A 19,289-nucleotide genomic window follows, 5' to 3' on the forward strand; every position below is an offset into this window, starting at 1 on the left:
GAGCTGGATGCGGAGGTTCATGGGAAAGGGGATGCCTGCCAGCCCTTGGTGCTGAGGCAAAGAGCTCCCTGGAGGTTTTGGGAGAGTTGCAGTAGATTTGTTAATTCAGCACTGATCTGTCGCCTTCATTTTCCGATGCTCTGTGCTGTCTGGAGTGTTAATAAAGGAATGTGGTTAAGCTCTTTAATTTTCCTGTAGCAAGTGACACCTCTTTCCCTGGGACTTGCACTCAGAGTGCAAGTGCAATCAGCACACTCGTGGTGTGGATTCAGATGGCTGAGAGGGGGAGGAGGCGGGGGTTGGGAAGGGAGGGAGAGCTGGTAGGTTTGGCATTCAAGCCAGGCTTGTTTCCTTTGTTACCAGGAGCATTGAATTAATACACTAAGCCTGAGAGTCATTAAGATAAAGAAGTAGCAGCTTTAATGAATATCTCCAGCTAGGCTGGAGCCTGCATGGAACTAATAAACCCAACATGCTTTGTGCAAAACCTGGGATGGACTCACTGGGAGATGTCTTTCCTTGAGTTATTCCAGGGCTGTGGTTGGGAAAGCAAAATTTGCTCATTCCAAATCTCATGTATTGTATCTGTGGCCTCCAGATTCCTTTCCTAATGGAAAAGTGTATGGATCTGTGTGAGTGCAAAGAGTGAGGAGTGGGTGCCATCTGCGAGGGGTATGCTGCCTTCCCTCACTGTTTTGATAAGAGGTCTGGACTTGGGGTGAAATACTGAGTTTCATGATGTAGAACAAGGGTGGAAAGTGAAAGTATGTGACATATGAAAATTCTATTAACAGAGGCTTTAACTGATACAAATGAGGAAAAAGCCGGTTTCCTACCAAAGTGAGTTTCTCTGCACTCACTGTGGAAGCTGAGGGAGATAGTGCTGACTCAGGGAAAAAGCAGGACCTGTTTTTCTTGCTTTGTGTTATCTGGCTGTTAGAGGCAGGGCAAAACCACACTGAAACCTGACGGGCTCACATGTGCTCATTCCTGCTGGCCCTTTATTCCTGATAGACTGTCCTGTGTGTCCATCCATCCCTCTGGGAGCACAGTCAGGGGGCCTCAACCAGCTGCAGCTCTGAGGCATGATAAATTCCCTTCCCTGCACTTCTAGCAACTAATTTCCTTTTCCTTTTCCTTTTCCTTTTCCCTTTTCCTTTTTCCTTTCCCTTTCCCTTTTCCTTCCCCTTCCCCTTCCCCTTCCCCTTCTCCTTCTCCTTCTCCTTCTCCTTCTCCTTCTCCTTCTCCTTCTCCTTCTCCTTCTCCTTCCCTGTCCATTCCCTGTGCAGGGCACAATAAAATCCCATCAAACTTGGTGTCAAATACAGGACCACTGGACAGAGCTTTATTCTGAGGTCATTCCTGACGAATGCATTCCCACAGATCCGTCCTGCAGGTTGTGCCAAGGGGCTTTCAGGGAGTTTCCTGGTGAGGATCAGGGACAGTGTGAGAGCCCAGAGTGTCCAGAGCCGGTGCTTGTGTGAGGCTGCAGGCACTGCAGCTCAGCAATTACCCAACTGCTGCCCTCTGCTCCAAAATGCTCACTGCTCACTCTGTAATGGATCTTCAACTGCACCACAATTGTCTAATGGGGCACTGAGAGCAATATTAAAATCTGCAGGGCAGCATGGCGGGGGTTCCCTCCACTCTGCTCGTGAGAGAAATTAAATGAAGGTTCATCCTTCCTGCCAATGTCTTAATAATTACCTTCAACTTAACATAGCTGACCAATTCATTCTTTTTCAGTGAAAAAGAAAAGAAATTGGCATAAGCATGATACCGGCCAGACAACGGAGGTGAAGCCTGTGCAGAACGGGAGCCAAGTGTTTATAAAAGAGCTGCGGAGCCGGACATTTCCCAGGTGGGTTCGGTGTGAATGGGGCACAGGGGCAGTGCTGGGGTCTTGTGAGGCTGGGAATGGGCCGTGCTGGAAGCATTGTAGAGTATTGGTGATTAAATCAATGCTGTTTGATAGCAGGTGTCCCAGGCTCTTCCCTTTTTCACATTTGTGCAGCTGTATTCAGATTTCATCTCAGCTGAGCCCAGTGCCTGTGGATTTCCATAGATGCTGGGATTTGGGAAGGCAAGGATCATGGAATCAGAGAATAGTTTTGGTGGGAAGGGACCTTAAAGCCCATCCCGTGCCACCCCTGCCATGGCAGGGACACCTTCCACTGTCCCAGGGTGCTCCCAGCCCCAGTGTCCAGCCTGGCCTTGGGCACTGCCAGGGATCCAGGGGCAGCCACAGCTGCTCTGGGCACCCTGTGCCAGGGCCTGCCCACCCGCCCAGGGAACAATTTCTTCCAAACATCCAATCTAAATCTTTCCTGGTTTAAAACTCTTCTCCCTTGTCCTATCCCTATCTGCCTCTGGAGAAACTCACTCTTGCTGTTCTTTATAGGCCCCCTTTAGGCACTGAAAGTGGCTCTAAGATCTCCCCAGAGCCTTCTCTTCTCCAGGCTGAACCCAGAGTGTGTTTGGCCCCTAGAACATCCACTTGCATAAGAAACTAACCCACTTATTGCATAGAACTCTCCAGTTCTTAAAATCCTAACGACTTTGCTGAAGTCTGTCCCCATCTTGGACAGAACAATGACATGCTCAGTCACTGGGTGACAAAGGCTCTCTCACTGGGGTAATGAATGGTACTAATTGTTAGGTGACATGTCCCACATGTTATTAGGCTGCTCCACAGCCATTTGCGAGAATGATAATTTTCTTTTGGCACTTTAATGTAGGCTGTAGCCAAATAAATCTTTAATTATTAATAACTAATTATTTTAGAACCATCCTTGGAGACTGGCAAAGTAAACACAGAACTTCTTCCTTTTTATGGAGAATTTAATTTCACACTGTCTTTAAGATACTAGTCTTAGAATGCTTAAAGAAAAAACTGAAAACAATCCTGTAAAGTATTTTGCAGCTTTTACAGATGTGTTTCGCCAAGCTCAGGATCCAGTATTTTCACTTGCCTGGCTATTTCCATTGGGGCCTGCAAGGTTTTTTATCTTTGCTGTTTGTCCTTTTTTGTTTTTCTTTTTTTTTTTCATTTGTAATTTGACAGGTTGCACAGCTCATTTTAAGAAAGATTTATGGCCCAGGCAGACTGATTTCAGTAACCTTGGGTGGCTCTGAGACTGCAGTCACACATACACTATCTCTGAGTCACTCCAAAATTGTTATAAAGAATAGAGCCCCCCATTTTTTCTCTTTGTTACTCATTAATGTGTGCATAAGAAAATCCTGCTGCCCGATGAAATCTCCTGAGACAGGAGGGTCTGTAGCACAAAAATGCCTGCAAGATTCAGGACTCAGACACCAAGTCTTGTGGAGGAATTTTCTCCCCCAAAGCAAATGAATGGGATGTGCAGATGGGACAGACCAGGCCCCATCACTCAGACCTAATGGCTGCTGGAGGGGAAGTAGCAGTGAAAACAATTAAATTGATTATTCTCTGTGAGGGTGATGAGGGCCCGGCATAGGGTCCCAGAGCAGCTGGGGCTGCCCCTGGATCCCTGGCAGTGTCCAAGGCCAGGTTGGACACTGGGGCTGGGAGCAGCCTGGGACAGTGGAACGTGTTCCTGCCACTTCAAAATGACCTGCAGAACACTTCCTGAGCACATTTTTCAACTGTTTTAAAATGATTTGCAAAGCATTTCTAGGGCCATTTATTTGAGATTGGGTAACGTTTTTAACCTCATCTTCTTCAGAGTGAAACATGTAACATTAATTCTTTAACATTGATCACTGGTAGCTCGACTGATCCTACAGTTGAGGAAAATGGTCTTTTGCTACAAGCAATAATTTTAGGACTTCCCACTAGCTGGAGCATGAGGCTCAAGCGATTGCATGATTTTTTTTGTGCTGTTTGTGCTTTGCAATAAATGTGGTTTTGGCTTATGTACCTAATTTGCCTATAATTCCTTTTTCATGGTGTCTTCCTTTCAGCAGTGAAACACAGAGCATTCCAACCTCAGCGTGGAGCTCCTCACCACTGAATCTGTGTTTGCTTTTGCAGTGCTGAAGACATAGTGGTGAAAGTGCCAGGCAGCCAGCTGACAGCAGAGTATTTGGAAGAGAAGGGCTTTGCCGAGCCCATCCTGGTCCCCAAGAAGGATGGGCTGGGCCTGGCTGTGCCTGCCCCCACCTTCTACGTCAGCGACGTCGAGAACTACGTTGGTGGGTACCTGGCATTGCAGTGCTTGGAGCTCAGCTGCTTTACAGAAACAATTAGTTGTATGGAAAACTGTAAAACGCGTTCTAAAACATTGCCTGTGCCATGAGCTGTGCTGGTCTCCGTGCAGCTTTTTGTGTAGTGGGAGGTTGTAGTTAGCAATTAAGTCATTCTTGTTTCGTGTGGCAGCTTGGCAGTGAGGCTCTCCACAGCTCTGCATCAGCAGTAACAGCCAAAGTAGCATCAAGGAATGGTTTTCCCAGGGACATGACTACAAAAGCACCATTTGATGGGTATTTATGTATATGCAGGTCTTTTGTGCGTGTGTCTGTGTGGGTGCATACATAAGCAACAGGGAGGATCCAAGGGCTGAAAAAGGCAGAAAATCAGAAGATTTAGGTATTTCTGGACAGGTTAACTCACCCCAAGCATAGAAAAGGGGGCAAGGCAGGCTGTCCATCAACCTGTCCTCTCCGCTGAATTCATGTGCAGGGCCGGAGCGGAGTGTTGATGTCACTGATGTCACCAAGCAGAAAGATTGCAAGATGAAGCTCAAGGAATTTGTGGATTACTACTACAGCACAAACAGGAAAAGGGTCTTAAATGTCACAAACCTGGAGTTCTCTGACACCAGGTAAGGATCCAGCCTGCTGCATAGTAATTACTACAGATTTATTTTGATTTATAATTTTTATTTAATTTATTATTTGTATATAACATATTTCTATATAATAACATAGCCGTATGCTATACTATACTACCCTATATGGGGTTTTTTTGAATTATATTAATATTGCTCACATAGAATTATATAGAAATTATAATTTAAAATTACTGAATCTCACATTGTGTCTGGGATATGTGTCTGGGTTAGGCCTCTGCCTTCCCTAGTGCTTTTCCTCCTTAGGGAAAGTTTAGCAGCTTCTGGTTGCTCTGACTTTAGGTGCAGGGTAACCTGTTGCTGGGTGTCCTTTGAGGAGAATAACTTTGGAATTTTGTTATAATTCTGTAATCCTACAGTATGAGTTCTAGTTCTGGTTTCAGTGCTTTTGCCAGGTAATCTGTGATCTGTCTGACAGCAGCTCAGGGTCAGGGTGATGCTGACTTCCCAGTGGCAGTCTGGAGGTGATGGTGCAGATCAGAGGGATGAGATATTGGGATGAAATTTCTCCCTGGGCAGGTGGGCAGGCCCTGGCACAGGGTGCCCAGAGCAGCTGTGGCTGCCCCTGGATCCCTGGCAGTGCCCAAGGCCAGGTTGGACACTGGGGCTTGGAGCAGCCTGGGACAGTGGGAGATGTCCCTGCCCAGGACTAGATGGGAATGAGATGGTCTTTCAGGTCTCTTCCAGCCCAAACCACCCTGTGATTCCATGATTAGCTGATGCCAATGCTGAGGGCAGTGCCTGGTGCTCTCTGTGCCTGTGCTGTCATAACTGAGCAGTGCTTTCCTTGCAGCAGTGGGCAGGGGCATCTCTGAGATATGGAACACCAAAAGCTGTGCAGGTTATTTTCACAGGCCCTGGATCCTTTGGGGTAGCTGTTGCTTCCAGAAGGGAAGCACCAGAAAAGGAAAAGATCCTTTTACAGACAAACACACTACACAGATGATAATGAATGTCAGCAGAAAACAAAGAATGGTTGTTTTGGGGAGCATTTTGCTTCAGCACGAAGGCTGAAAAAATAAGGCTGGTGGATAATGACAAGCTCATTTTCCCAGGCATTCCCCTGATCCCTGTGGCTGGGATTTACTGGCTCACCCTCATCACTGCAGAGAGCAGCTCTGCTCACTGCAGGTTTGGGACCACTGAGATTCTCAGCAGAGATTTTTTCAGCTTTCTGCCATTATCCCCAAATAATGGGACGTCTCTTTTCCTGAAGGACTGCTGCAGCTGTCATTCATACTCTGCTAATCGAGACATAAATAGCAAATATTTTATTTCTTAGCATAGACAGTGACAGTTTAATTGAATACATAGCTCCATCTTCCCTGCCATGGCAATGGAGTTATTGTCATTAGGGCTTGACACTGAGCACATTGACATGTGGGAGCATTTAATATTGGCTTGAAGTGCAGATACTCTTACTGACATGGTATTTTAGAGTGCCTAGCACTGAATCTTTAATTCCTGCACTAGCAGCCCAAATTTTGGACTATTTGAATCAAAAATTTAGCACATTCTAGGACAAAACATTTAATATCTGGCTGTCATGCCACTGCATTGTCTTAGCTGTGATTATAGTATATGTCATGTATTTGACAAAAACATAATATATGCATGATGTAAATAAATAATCAGGAATGTATGTTCAGTGTGAATGAAGATAATATTTTGTATAAATTTAGATACATATCCAGTAAGAGTATGTTCTTAATGTACATAAATAGATTCATTCATATTAATTATAGAAATATGTATTATCTATCTTATATTTTAAATATATTCACATTATAAACCCAAACTAGACTTTTTCCTTCTTCTGAGCTTTGAATATAATTTACTCCATCTAAAGAAGATTGCTGATTTTCAGCATCAGCTCAAGAGTTATTGATCAACAAGCATTAATGTTGTTGTTATTTGGAGTATTAATATTAAGCTTGACTTGCTAATTTTTACAGTTTACCAGGGAATTTCTGTCCAAGTGCACACATTTCACTTTCTGTTCTGGAGGGGGCTGGGAAGGTGACTGTGATCACAGCAGTGTGGTCCCTGAGCCTGTGTAGCAGGGGCTGGAAAACTACAACCAGCACATATTTGATCATAGATTATACTGCTGAAAGAAGGCAAAGGATTGTTGTTAAGTCTTCACACTTAAAAAACCTTAGATCTCTGTCTGTAAACAGTTTTCCCTAATTTTCTGAATGAAGAGCAGTTCCACTACCACAAAAGGAGCTGCTCCAGTTTGCCATGCAAGTATTTGTCACACTTGCTTCTTGCTGTATCAGGGTCCTGGTGCTCTGTTTTAAAAGCTGCCTGTCTGTTCTCCACTCTGTCTGTAAGGATGTCCAGCTTTGTAGAGCCTCCTGATATCGTTAAGAAGCTATCCTGGGTGGAAAATTACTGGCCTGACGATGCTCTGCTGGCTAAACCCAAAGTGACCAAGTACTGCCTGATCTGCGTGAAAGACAGCTACACTGACTTCCACATAGACTCTGGGGGGGCTTCTGCCTGGTACCACGTGCTGAAGGTGAGGGAGCCTGCCTCTCAGGTGTAGCTAGTAATAAACTCCATTTTATCCACGAAGGCCATATAGAATTCTCTCCAAAATTCAGCTCTCGGGTTTTTTCGTCGTTGTCCTGTTGTTTGTGAGCCTTTACTGCTCTGAGCGCCCTCCCAGAGGTGCCAGGGTCTCCTGAGTGAGAAAAGGCTTGGAGCATGGAAGTCCTCTGTGTATTTTCTCACTATTAGGATTTTTGTATTTGTTTAGTGCCTTCTGCACATACATCACCCTAGGCCTTAAAGATACCATGTCCTATTTTTGCAGCATGATGGAACGTGGCACTGTAAACCTTTTGTACCGTCACTCCCACAAATCTGAGCAGATATGGTCAGGTGTGATTTAATTATTTCAGCCCTTCTGTAAAAAGCTGACAAATTAATTTGATTTAAACACCGCCAAAATACACATACATGTGTATTTAGATAACTATTTGTGTGTGTGTGTGTGTGTCTTTGTGTGTGTGTGTGCCAGTGCAGTGTTGTTTGATTTGGCTGCTCATTGCTAATTTTATATTTCTAATTCAGGGAGAAAAGATCTTTTATCTCATCAAACCAGCCTCTGCAAATATTTCTCTGTATGAACGCTGGCAGTCAGCAGCAAATCACAGTGAGATGTTTTTTGCAGACCAAGTAGACAAATGTTACAAATGCACTGTTAAGCAAGGCCAGACACTCTTCATCCCATCAGGTGGGTGAGGGGGGGAGGAGGGCTTTCCTCACCCTCTGGAGTAGCACATCCAAAATGTCAGAGGGGTGGGATTTGACAACTCTCTCTGACAAAGTATGGAGTCTAATTCTCAGTAGAGGTTTTATTTCATGTGCTTACAAACAAAACAATCACAACTTTTACTGCTTTCTATTAATATTTTAGCAGCCTTTTAAAAGTTAAACTTGTAGGAAGAGTGCTCCACTCATGGTCTAGCTGGATTGTAGTAACCCATGAGTTCTCTTTCTGTATCCACCATGTCATTGGTGCTTTCTGACATTTAACAGACAATTTACATGGAGTGAATTTGACCATGCATTCTGACCATGACACCCCCAAATCCTTGTCACCCCTTAATCCCCTGTGACACTAAGGAACTACAGGTCACTGTGTGTGAGTAGATTCTTGCACCAAATGTTTATGCACTTGAATTTTACCTTGGGTGTAAGAAGTGGAAAGTGTTTCTCTTCTGACCCTCTGTGGAGCAGATGGTGGAACAAATACAGAGCAGTTTACAGAGATTCACAAACTTGAGTAGATTTTTGTATGAAAATACATATTTAGAAAACACCTGATTCTGACACTGTGATAAAGCACGTCATGGGCTGTTTCAGATCTTTGTGGAGACAGGAAAGCAGCTGCCATTATGTAGCAAAACAAAGATGGGACCAGAAGCAGCTTTGTTCAAAGTGTGTGTGGTTCTGGGGCTGGGCTGTGTGGGTACCTATGGAGCAAGGTGCTCAGTGAAGTGTAGATATCATTTGGGATCGAAGTCTGTGCTAATAGCCTTCGAGTTCTTGTCTTGAGGACTCTTCTCTCTCTTTTAGGTTGGATTTATGCAACTCTAACACCAGTAGACTGCCTGGCCTTTGCGGGACATTTTCTACACAGTCTAAGCGTGGAAATGCAGATGAGGTAATCTGTCTTTAAAATCTAATGTTATGTAGAGCTCATTTTAAAATAAATCAGTAATAAGGATCACTGACAGTAATGCTGGTGTAGCTCTTGGGCAGTTTTGGCTGGTGCACCCACCTTTGTCCCCTCTGACCATATTCCCTCGTGCTGACTTATCCTGAGCTGTCCTTACACCTGTTGACAAGGCACAGGAGAATGCCTGAGATTCCTGGATTGATGTGGCCACATCCTGAAGGCAGAACAGTTACACACTACCTGGAGCTTTACCCTGGCACCTGCCACTCGCTGCTGGATCAGCCCCCACCTGCTCAGCTGGGCTCTTTGCCCAGTGTAAGACAATGCAACGATTTCTTTACTGATTCTGGACAAATAGTGCAATAAAACCATCATACATCTGTATCTCAGTATTTTACCAGTGCTGTAATGTTTTGCTTTTGGCCTGAGGCCAGCCTACATGGCAGCAGGACAAAGAGGTGACCCACTGCAAAGTGACCCTGGCACTTCTGTGACACACTCGTGCTCTGCCATGCTCAGATTCCTGTGGCTTTATCTTGCAGGGCATATGAAGTAGAAAGGAGATTGAAAATTGTCAGTCTGACCCAGTTTCCCAACTTTGAAACGGCGTGTTGGTATATGGGGAAGCATCTACTAGAGAAATTCAAAGGTAAAACTGCATTTCTTTGCCCACCCTGGTGGCTCAGCTTTGGGATCTGAGAACAGTTGCCCTGCATTTCAGTAGCCATAACTGACAGGAGCACAGGGCAGGAAGGCTTAGCTGGATTTGGGGCACAATGAAAGCACTGCTTATTACCTTTAGGTTGTAGTAGGGATTCATTTGTGGGGATCAACTCTCAAAGAGTTAACTTCAGCTTTCCCAGTTAGAATTTTCAAATTAAATGCTTTCAATAAACAACTGTAGCTGTCAGTGGTTGAATGATACTGGTCTTTTTCTTTGCTTAGGTTTGCATAAAGCTGGACAACAACCACCTGCTCATCTCCTTCAGGGAGCAAAGATTCTCAATGGTGCTTTCAGGTCGTGGACTAAAAAACAGGTAGGAGAGGCAGCATGGATAAATATTATGTGTTTGTCTGTTGCTAGAGCAGAGAGGAAATTGTGGAACAAATAACATCTCCATTGCAAAGCATGCAATTCTAAGACGCCAAAGAGAAGGAGCTGGGAGAATGGCGGGGTGAGCAAAGTGATGTTGCAGTTGTGAAAATGAAATAATACCTGAAAAAAAGATGATTGATTTGTTGTTCTCTCAGGACAACTTGTTACAATAACATGCAGAATAGGAAAAAAGTCCTTTTTTTCTTATTTGAATTTCTAATGAAGTCAAGATTGATTTAAATACATAGGAAAAAATACAGACAAGTCACTTCAAGAGGGATTTTTAAAAAAATTTTTGAAGACAACTTGCACAGAAACAGCAATTTGGCTTTTCTTGTGTTTTAGGCTTTAGCAGAGCATGAAGATGAACTGCCAGAAAACTTCAAACCAGCACAACTTATCAAGGACCTTGCCAAAGAAATAAGATTAAGTGAGGTTTGTGCTGTTTTTATAATATTTACTGTATTGGGCATTCAGGCTGTAAAATGCATGGAGGTATCACCCATTGAGTGTGGTACCAACTCCAGCTGGGTGGAGATGTGTGACAGCAAAAGGTGACCACAACTGGCTCAGCCCCTTCAGGAAGACATTGTGCTGCATTCCACCCTGTTCCTAACCAAATCCGAGACCTTAAAACTGAAACCTATAATGTTCTTTGATCCTCTTTGATGTAGTATTTTAAGTTTTCTGATTGTCAGAATAGCAAGTTAAGCAGAAAATAATTTATTTTTAATTAGTCTGTGTTAATTTTAATTGGACAGCTATATTACTGCTAATTTTTCCCAAGGGCATGAAATGTGATTCTGATATATTTATCACATCAGAATTGAATGGAAAGGGGTTTTGCTGAAGCCAATCAGCATTTTAAGCAGAAGGCTGTTCATTTTCTCCATCCTATGTGGTCAGGCCACATGAGGGTACAACCCAGAGAGTGTTACATTCCCTACCAAGCCTCTGGAGACCAGGCTTGGGGAATGTGGAGGTGGGAACTGGGGGTGGGGATTGGTGAGCAGGGTGTAATTGTGGCCATGATGGGATCTTCATTCCTCAGTCAGACTGACCTGTGCTGCAGATCCTCTCCACCACAAATTTGGGCATCTTTGGGGTGGTTTCCCCACCTAACAGAGGGTGCAGGTGAATATCAAAATCAGGACAGGTGTGTCTGAACACCTTATGCTTTGTGCCAAACCACAGAATGCTTCAAAGGCCAGCAAAGCAGACTTGAGTGCCAACCCCATAGCTGAGGAGATCTGTCCTGTGGAGAAGGAGGAGGCTCCGTCGCCCGTCCAAGTCACCCCTCCGCCCCCACCTCTAGAAAAGCTTCCTAAAAAAAAGACTCCCAAAACTGTGAAAACCCCCAAACAACTCAAGCCATCCAAACCCCCAAAGCCTCCCAAACCCCCCAAACCTCCCAAAACACCGAAAGTGAAGGGAGAAGGCAAAAAGAAAGGAAAGAAGGCAAAGGAGAGCCCTCCACCAGCCATCCCCAACCTCGACCTGCTGGAGGCACACACAAAGGAGGCTCTGACCAAGATTGAGACGCCAAAGAAGGGGAAGGTGAGTCATGTTTTAACCTCTCCCTCTTCTCCCACCCTCAGAGAGACAAAATCACTCTGTAAGTCTCATGCAAAAGTAATATGTGCACACATTGTGAAAGCCTGGCTCTGCAGAAGCAAAGGAGAGGTTTGTAACTGCTGGCTCATTGCCCTTCTCTTACCCAGCTGCTGGGTTTGATTTGACTCTTTGCTGGTTATTCATTGATGTGAAGCCTCCCAGAAACCCACTGGTATCAAAAGGTGTCTGTCATGGAAGAACTTATTTCTAAAGTATCTCATTTGCTTGAAATGTTACTCTAGAATGGGTGACTGGAAACAGAACAATAGTTTTCTTCCACTTTTGCCCATGTAGGACAAAAAAGTTTCTTTTTGACGTCCTGTAATTCATCATGAATTTTGCTACTGATTTCAGTAGGGGCCAGGATCCATCAAGGCTCTGACAGAGGAATTGTTGTATGCTGTTTGTGAAGAAATATCCATGTTTATGAAGAAAAATCTTTCCTAAAATGTTTCTGAAGTTCTAAGAGTCTGTGTGCAGTTTGTGAAACCTATTATGAGGTGACAGACAGAGAGCGGAGAGTATTGGTGTATCAAGGAGAAGTGCAGCTGCTACTCTACACACTCTGAAGGAGCAATATTTGATCGAACCTCAAATTGGGATTCAAAAAGAATAAATGGGAGTTTTCAAAAATATGTCATGTTACTTCCCACATAAAGCCTGTGTTTCTGACATGCCAGCACTCCATCCTCATTCAGAGGACTTTTTCCTGACTTTTTTCCCAGGCTGCAAAGAATGTTTTAAGTGTTCCCAATAAGGAATCTGCGAGCAAACAGAATGAGGTGGAGAAATTTGAAGTTCGAGAGCAAAATAAAAGCAAAACAGAAGCCAAATGGAAATACAAGGTAATGTCTCCTTTTAAATTCTGCCACATGATGATAAGCCAAGGGTTGTGGCTCTGTCTAAGCGGAGAGAACAAGGAGCCAATTTTCAGTTCCCAAAGAAAAGGGAATTAATAATATCAAATAATCCCTGCTAAAGGAAGAGAGGGTGGATGGATTCTTCAAAAGCATGTGCTGAATTTCCATTTGTCCATAGAGTGAGATGGTTCAGTGTGATTCTTGCTCTGACACAGTCCTACTAGTTTAAGTCTGAAATCAATAACTAATGAGAAATCAATAACTAACTAATAGCTAATAATCAATAACTAATTTTCATGGCATAAGATTAGAGTTAATGAAATCTGAATTATGGCCTATGGATTAAAAGCTTGCCTATTTTGAAGGCTAATGCAGTGTGAGTGAAATTCACCCACAGAATAGAACATTTTGTCTGCAGGGAAGATTTGATAGGGTTTTTAATAAGAGAAAATTTAACAGGCTTAGATTCTGAGGGTACCTGGGAAGCTGAAACATAAAGGACTCATTTAACTGATTTATTTATTTCGGTTTGGTCTTTTGCCTTTCAGAACAGTAAACCTGATTCACTTCTAAAAATGGAAGAGGAACACAAATCGGAAAAGACGCCTTTACCAGGCAATAAAGACAACAAATTCACATTCTCTTTCTCTAATAAGAAGTTGCTTGGGTAAGTAAAAATATGACAACACACATCAACTGAAAAAGGAAATTAAAAGGTCATTATTTATATTTTTTAATACAAGATGATGAAAACCTGCCTTTCTGGTCAATGTAGAAAATACCCTATCATTAAAACTTCTTCTAGTGCTCTAGTCAGAGTCCTATTTTGAGATATAAATTGGACGTTCAGAAATGTGTTTGTAAAATTATTCTAGTTGATTTGGCACCCCTGAAGAAATTCAGTTTGACTGAGATTTCTGCACAGAGGTACTCATTGTCTGTCAAGTCACAAGCTGTTTTCTACTCAGAGTGTTGTTACTGATTTGTAAATATTTTTTTTTCAGTTCAAAGGGAGTCAAAACTCATCTGAATACCAGCGTGTTTGGGTCACTGCAGAATTTTAAAGAGGACAAAGCCAAACCTGTACGGGATGAATATGAATATGTGTCAGATGATGGTGAACTAAAAATTGATGAGTTTCCAATCAGAAGAAAGAAAAACACTGCAAAAAGAGAACTGCCCTGTAAGGATATTTCCTGGTTTATCTTTACCTGCTCAACAAAATCTTAGGTGCTGGTTGTCCAATACAATCAATATAATCTTTAAAAACTATGTGATTTAGAATAAAGAAAGCCATGTCTTACCTATCAGTCAAATGTGAGTGGAATAGGAGGGCTGGTTTATGAAGGGGAAAAAATATGACTTTTTGTTTCTTTTTATTGATTCAGTTTTATCAGATAAAAAGGAAGCCCTGCATCACACTCCTGTTAAGAAGCCAAAGGTGGAGTCAGTACCATACAAGGTATGAGGTTATTGTACCTTCTCAAGGACACACACCTAGAACACGAGGTTTTTAAGGTCCTTTCCAACTCAAACCATTCTGTGATTCTCTTCCTGTGATGTAGCAACTCAAGTGTTTGTTTTGTGCCACTTGGCAGAGCCTCTCTGCCCATTATGGGCTGAGCTCTGGAACACTCCTAACCCAGGTGAGCCCAGCCCAGTCCCTGCAGTGTCAGTGAGCCTGGGTGGAGCTTACCTGCAGGATGGCATGGCCCAGGTGTGAGTGCGCCCTGTGTCTGAAACTCAATGCTGGAAATCAAATTACATTAAAATTAAATGTTTTGCCCAACTGTGGTTAATACAAATTCATATTATAATACAAGAATAAGTCAGAAAAAGCAAAATAGTTTGTTAAGACAGAGCCAAAGATGACCAAAGTGCTTTGCCTTCAGTACTATGGAGTTGTTTTCACCCTGATTTGTGTCTGGGACGTTCAGGAGGAAGTACAGACCTCTGTCTGAGTCAGTACCAGAGGTCTGGGGCTGGGGGTGTCTCCATGTACAGGAGCCTAAGGAGGGAGTCCCTGGAGACAAGACTGGCACCCACAGCAATAAGGGCTGGTGCTGTAGCAGCCTGAAGGCAGGGCAGGAAGGGGGGAAGAACTTGTTTTCTTAGGCACCAGACTACAGTGGCTAGAAATCTCAGCCCCAGAGAGAGAGCCAGATGTAGGCAACTCCCTTCCAGAGCCCAACATGGCATTGTTCCACATGTCTGTCCCATTTCTCTGCCTGATCCTCCCACTCTGCTCCTGTGGGGATGGAAACACCACTGGTAAAGGGAATTGATCCCATGAACAGGATCAGATCTCAAAGCTTTGGACAGGAAAAGAAAAACCTACCATGCCTACAGGCTACAAGGAAATGGATTTTTACCATGGTTTTGGGTTGGGGTTTTTTTTAGGGATTTGGTGGGTTTTTTGGTTTTTTTTTTTTGTTTGTTTGTTTGTTTTTGGGGTGTTTTGTTTTGTTTTGTTTTGTTTGTTTGTTTTTGTGGGGTTTTTTTTGTGTTTTTTTTTGGTTGTTGTTTTGGGTTTGTTTGTTTGTTTGTTTGTTTTTTGTTTTGTTAAAATAAAGCAAATTCCAAAGGCTAGGCCTGTGTCTTTGCAGGAGCAGCAGGCTGCAGAAATCACTGTGCTGTTCTTGGGGACCAGCTCATTGAGTTTCCACCTTTTTTAGCCCTTTCCTTCTTTTTGCAGAGCGAGGACTCATCAGATGAAGATTTACTTCACATTGACACAGAGGCAAAGCCAGGACGCAATTCCAAAGTAAAGAAAGAGAGTGGAAGTTCAGCAGGAATTCTTGATCTTTTGCAGGCAAGCAAGGAAGTTGGGGGTTTAGAGTATAACACCAACAGGTATGCACCAGGGGATGCTTTTCCCTCTTTCCTGTGAACAAAATTGCCCTTTTGTGATTGTGTGTGAGTAAGAATGAATTTTGCAGCTTGGCAACTGCTTTATCTCCAGTAAGCAAACTTTTCCATTGTCCTGCGATCTGGAGGGAGAGGGAGGAAAGATTTTGGGGTTATAATTTGAACAAATGGAGGGTTTCACATCTGTAGATGATGAAGGTCAGTTTTAGCAATAATGCTGTAAGAGATTAATAATTCAAAACAAGGAGAGAGTTCAGTGACTGCAGCTTGAGGGTGAGAATTAAGGTTTTTAATGTAGTGAGATTGTAATAAAGTTATCTAAGTGGCCAGCATTTCTCCCATAAGGAACTCTAAGGTGCCACAAATGCCGGGTGTTTATAAAAAGGATATAGGAAACTGCCCTCCCTCCCTCCCTCCCTCCCTCCTTCCCTCCCATCCATCTGTGGTTATCATTCTTCTTCCCACCAAAAAATAAGGCTTGGGGGAAAAAAGCACGCTCTTTCATGGGCACTTCTGTATCTGAAATGGCAATGTCTGCCTGGGCTTAGTGGTGTTTTATGTGGAACGTGGCAACTGACACTGGATGTTTTGGGCTATGGCCAGTAAGGTACAGCACCAGATCCTTCAGTGATCCAAACAGTGAGAGGTGGAAAGAAATAATCACATTAACACTTATCTGCTTGACACCATCCCTGTGAATTCCCTTTCCTTTCTGCATTATGGTCCATAATATGAGTGTTCATGTTGATTTTACAGTTTCATTTTAGCAGAGGATTAGACACATCAAAAAGTAGTTAGGTGTGTCTGATACTGTCATAAAGTTGCTGGGTTAATAAAACTTCCATGCTGGAAGTTTGCTATAAAAAAGAAAAATTATCAACTATTATAAGAACTCAAAGAAATCTTCCTTGGCCCTGTGTACACTGGTGGCCATTCTGTGGATAACACAGCTCACTGCATGCTTTGAAATGGTCCTTGACAATTGTCTGCCTTGCTTGGGGTGTGTTTTGCTGTCTGCAAGGGGTTAAACCAGAACAGAGGTTAAACCCAGGCCTTTGCTTTCCCCCCTGAGCCTGGGCGCTGTACCCAGGGTGTTTGAAGGCTCTGTGGTTTCTGAAATCAAAGTCCCACCCCAGACTCGGCTGAGTTACTGCTCTGTGTGGGGTGTTCAGGAGGAGTGTGTCACATCAATGCTGGCTCTGGGATAAACACTGGGTTTTGGCAGTGTGCGCTGCACCTTGATTGGAAAAAGCCCCATGTAAATGTAATTACTGTGTTTCATTTCATAATTGCATTTGGCTTTTCAAATGGCCATAACGTGGTCTTTTTGAAAATGAAGCAGAAGAAACGTGATATGCAAACACGCTGCGTCCCAGCATGAGGCCAGTGCGGTCATGTCTGACTCTCAGGAACAATTCCCACCTTTCTCTGCTTGCAGGGCAGATGAAGGGTAGGGAATGTGTGTATTTATAGGTCTGTATGTGTATATTGTGGATGCTGTGGAGCAGCCCTGTGTCACTGTGGGATCTCCTCCCACACAAGCAGTCAGTGCCTGCATCCCTGTCAGAACAGTGCTGGATTCCCAGGCACTGGGAAGCAGGTCAGGACTTTTTGTGATAGTGGCCTTATCTGAACCATGGCAAGCTTTATTCTGTAAAACACTGAGCTGTCACTGCCAGCTGGCCACCCCAGAGGCCCTGATGGCATTACCTGGAGTGCTCTAGAGAGCTGCAGCTCAACTGTGTGTGTCAGCAAGACAGGGAGAGGGAAGGACAGAGCTCCTGCAGAAAGGCTGCTGTGAGTGTGGGAACAGACTGAAAGAACTGAAAGGGAATATGCAAAAAGCTTGGAGGGCTGGTCTTCACCTGGTCTTGAAAGGAGCAAAATTACTCGTGTCCAGGTCTGACTCAAAAATGGAAGATAACACTGGGTTTGTGCTTGAAATTGTTTGAGTTCTTTCATTTTATACAATTGTGACTTCTCCAGAGCCACCTCTCAATCAGTAATACTCTTCTGAAATATTATAAATTCAGTTTCTACATATGAGGATACAGGTAGGAGACTCAGTAATTGCTGATGGAAGGAAGGACATGATCTGCCTAGAGAGGGTGAGAGAGATGGCAGTGGTAGGATTGGTGATGAAGAGCAAGGCACAGGCTCCCTACACAATATCCTGCATGATGGAGGGTGCTGGGATCATTCCTGTGCCCTACCCACCGAGGAAGTAAAACCTGAGTCCAACAGTGCTTGTCACTGTCCCCAACACAGCTGTTTGCCTGCTCCACATGCTCTGGGACATGTCAGGGACAGAATGGCAAACCTGGGTACCACAGTCTCCCTGAGCCTCCTTTTCTCAGCCTGAGCCCTTTTCCCATCTCCCTCAGCCACTGCCGGTGTTCCAGCCCCTTCCCCAGGTCTGCTCCCTTCTCTGGACACTCTCCAGCCCCTCAATGTCCTTCTTGTCAGGAGGAGCCCAAAGCTGACCCCAGGGTTCCAGGTGGGGCCACAGCAGTGCCAGCACAGGGGACGGGCACTGCCCTGGGCCTGCTGCCACACCCGGGCTGCCACGAGCAGGATGAAGGCACAAAGAACTGCCAGCGTGTCTGTTAGAGCGTCCTCCTCTCTGTGCACCCACGAGAGCAGCCGTCAGCCCGAGGACAGGACAACAAGGCTGCTGGGCTGGAGGCAGGTCTGAGCCATCAACCAGTGCCACCTCCTGTGTGTTTGGAGACGGCTGTGGGGATACAGCAGGGACAGAAGCACTTTGTTCCTGCTCCAATGCGCTTTTAAAATGGTTTTAAGCCATAATTGTAACTCAGTGATAGTTTACTTTCATAAGTGTGGTTTTTTAAAAATCATTGCTGAAGCTACAGAAAGGGGATATGGCTCTTCCAGAGCTTCAAAATTGCTTCCTGAGTCTTCTTGAATTTTTTTGGATTAGAAAGCTGAAATACTCCTGATGGAAGCACACCAAGCACATGCCCTAATGAGAAACACTCTGCCCCATGTGCAGCTCTGAGACATTTCCCCATCTTCAGGTTGGTGTTTAAGTCTCAGAACCCCTGTTTTTGATCATATCCCACCATTTATTTGTTGAAGTTTGTGTTGCTTAAGGCAGTTCCTCTCTGATTTGCCCATTTAGTGGTCAGTATTTGATGGTCTGTTTGCAGTGTTTTGAGAGTCCAGTGTTTGGAAAAACAGTTCAGGGAAAAAGGCTGGAAGAAAATATGATAATTCCTTGTAGATATTTAAAATATTTCTTTGCCAGGAAGAAGGCAGAGGAGAAGGCATTATATTGGAGGGATTTAAATAACACTTTCCTAAATAAGTTTTTTTAGGTTCTTCTGTTTGTTGAATTGTGAATTAGTCTTAACTCATTTTCAGGATCATGACTAATGCCACTAGTGCCCAGAAACTTCCCTTATGGTCTTGTACATTATTCAGAGCCCAGATGAAGCTCAAGTAGGAGAAAGTGACATGGTGCTGTTAATTTTCTTGTATGTTTGTGGCTTCTGTTGCACAACAAATGTATAACAAGTGTAACAAGTGTAACAAACATTATTGCCACAAGGGTTTTTTTGCATTTCACAACTTGCCAAACTCCAGACTTCTGTAAATACTGGATGATGCTTTCTGCCAGTCTCAGAATTAATTTCCAGCAGTTCCTGGAGTGGTGACAGCCCATGATGTGAACAGGGACCAAAAACTTCCAGGCAGTTTTGAGTAGAGCCCCCTTTACATCCCCCACCAGTGCTGATGCATAAGCTCTCCTTTCACAGGAGCTGATAATGTAGATTATAAATAATACTATTAAAAATTATGAT

At 43.8% G+C, this 19,289-nt stretch overlaps 1 protein-coding gene across 2 annotated transcripts in view; it reads left to right on the top strand.

The window, feature by feature from the left end:
- The window catches only part of PHF2 (PHD finger protein 2), a 52,170-nt gene that overhangs the window by 26,069 nt on the left and 6,812 nt on the right, over positions 1 to 19,289 (top strand). For both annotated transcript variants that reach the window (XM_039703303.1, XM_039703302.1), the window contains exons 3-17: positions 1,747 to 1,861; positions 4,019 to 4,179; positions 4,667 to 4,808; positions 7,173 to 7,359; positions 7,917 to 8,079; positions 8,925 to 9,012; positions 9,570 to 9,676; positions 9,973 to 10,064; positions 10,469 to 10,558; positions 11,318 to 11,680; positions 12,463 to 12,582; positions 13,146 to 13,264; positions 13,602 to 13,780; positions 13,986 to 14,059; positions 15,293 to 15,450. In XM_039703303.1, the coding sequence (XP_039559237.1) occupies positions 1,747 to 1,861; positions 4,019 to 4,179; positions 4,667 to 4,808; positions 7,173 to 7,359; positions 7,917 to 8,079; positions 8,925 to 9,012; positions 9,570 to 9,676; positions 9,973 to 10,064; positions 10,469 to 10,558; positions 11,318 to 11,680; positions 12,463 to 12,582; positions 13,146 to 13,264; positions 13,602 to 13,780; positions 13,986 to 14,059; positions 15,293 to 15,450 (2,158 nt within the window). The remainder of the gene's footprint in view (positions 1 to 1,746; positions 1,862 to 4,018; positions 4,180 to 4,666; positions 4,809 to 7,172; positions 7,360 to 7,916; positions 8,080 to 8,924; positions 9,013 to 9,569; positions 9,677 to 9,972; positions 10,065 to 10,468; positions 10,559 to 11,317; positions 11,681 to 12,462; positions 12,583 to 13,145; positions 13,265 to 13,601; positions 13,781 to 13,985; positions 14,060 to 15,292; positions 15,451 to 19,289) is intronic.

The sequence above is a fragment of the Passer montanus genome, unplaced genomic scaffold (genome assembly GCF_014805655.1).
Source record: "Passer montanus isolate IOZ18808 unplaced genomic scaffold, ASM1480565v1 scaffold162, whole genome shotgun sequence".
Taxonomy (NCBI): domain Eukaryota; kingdom Metazoa; phylum Chordata; class Aves; order Passeriformes; family Passeridae; genus Passer; species Passer montanus.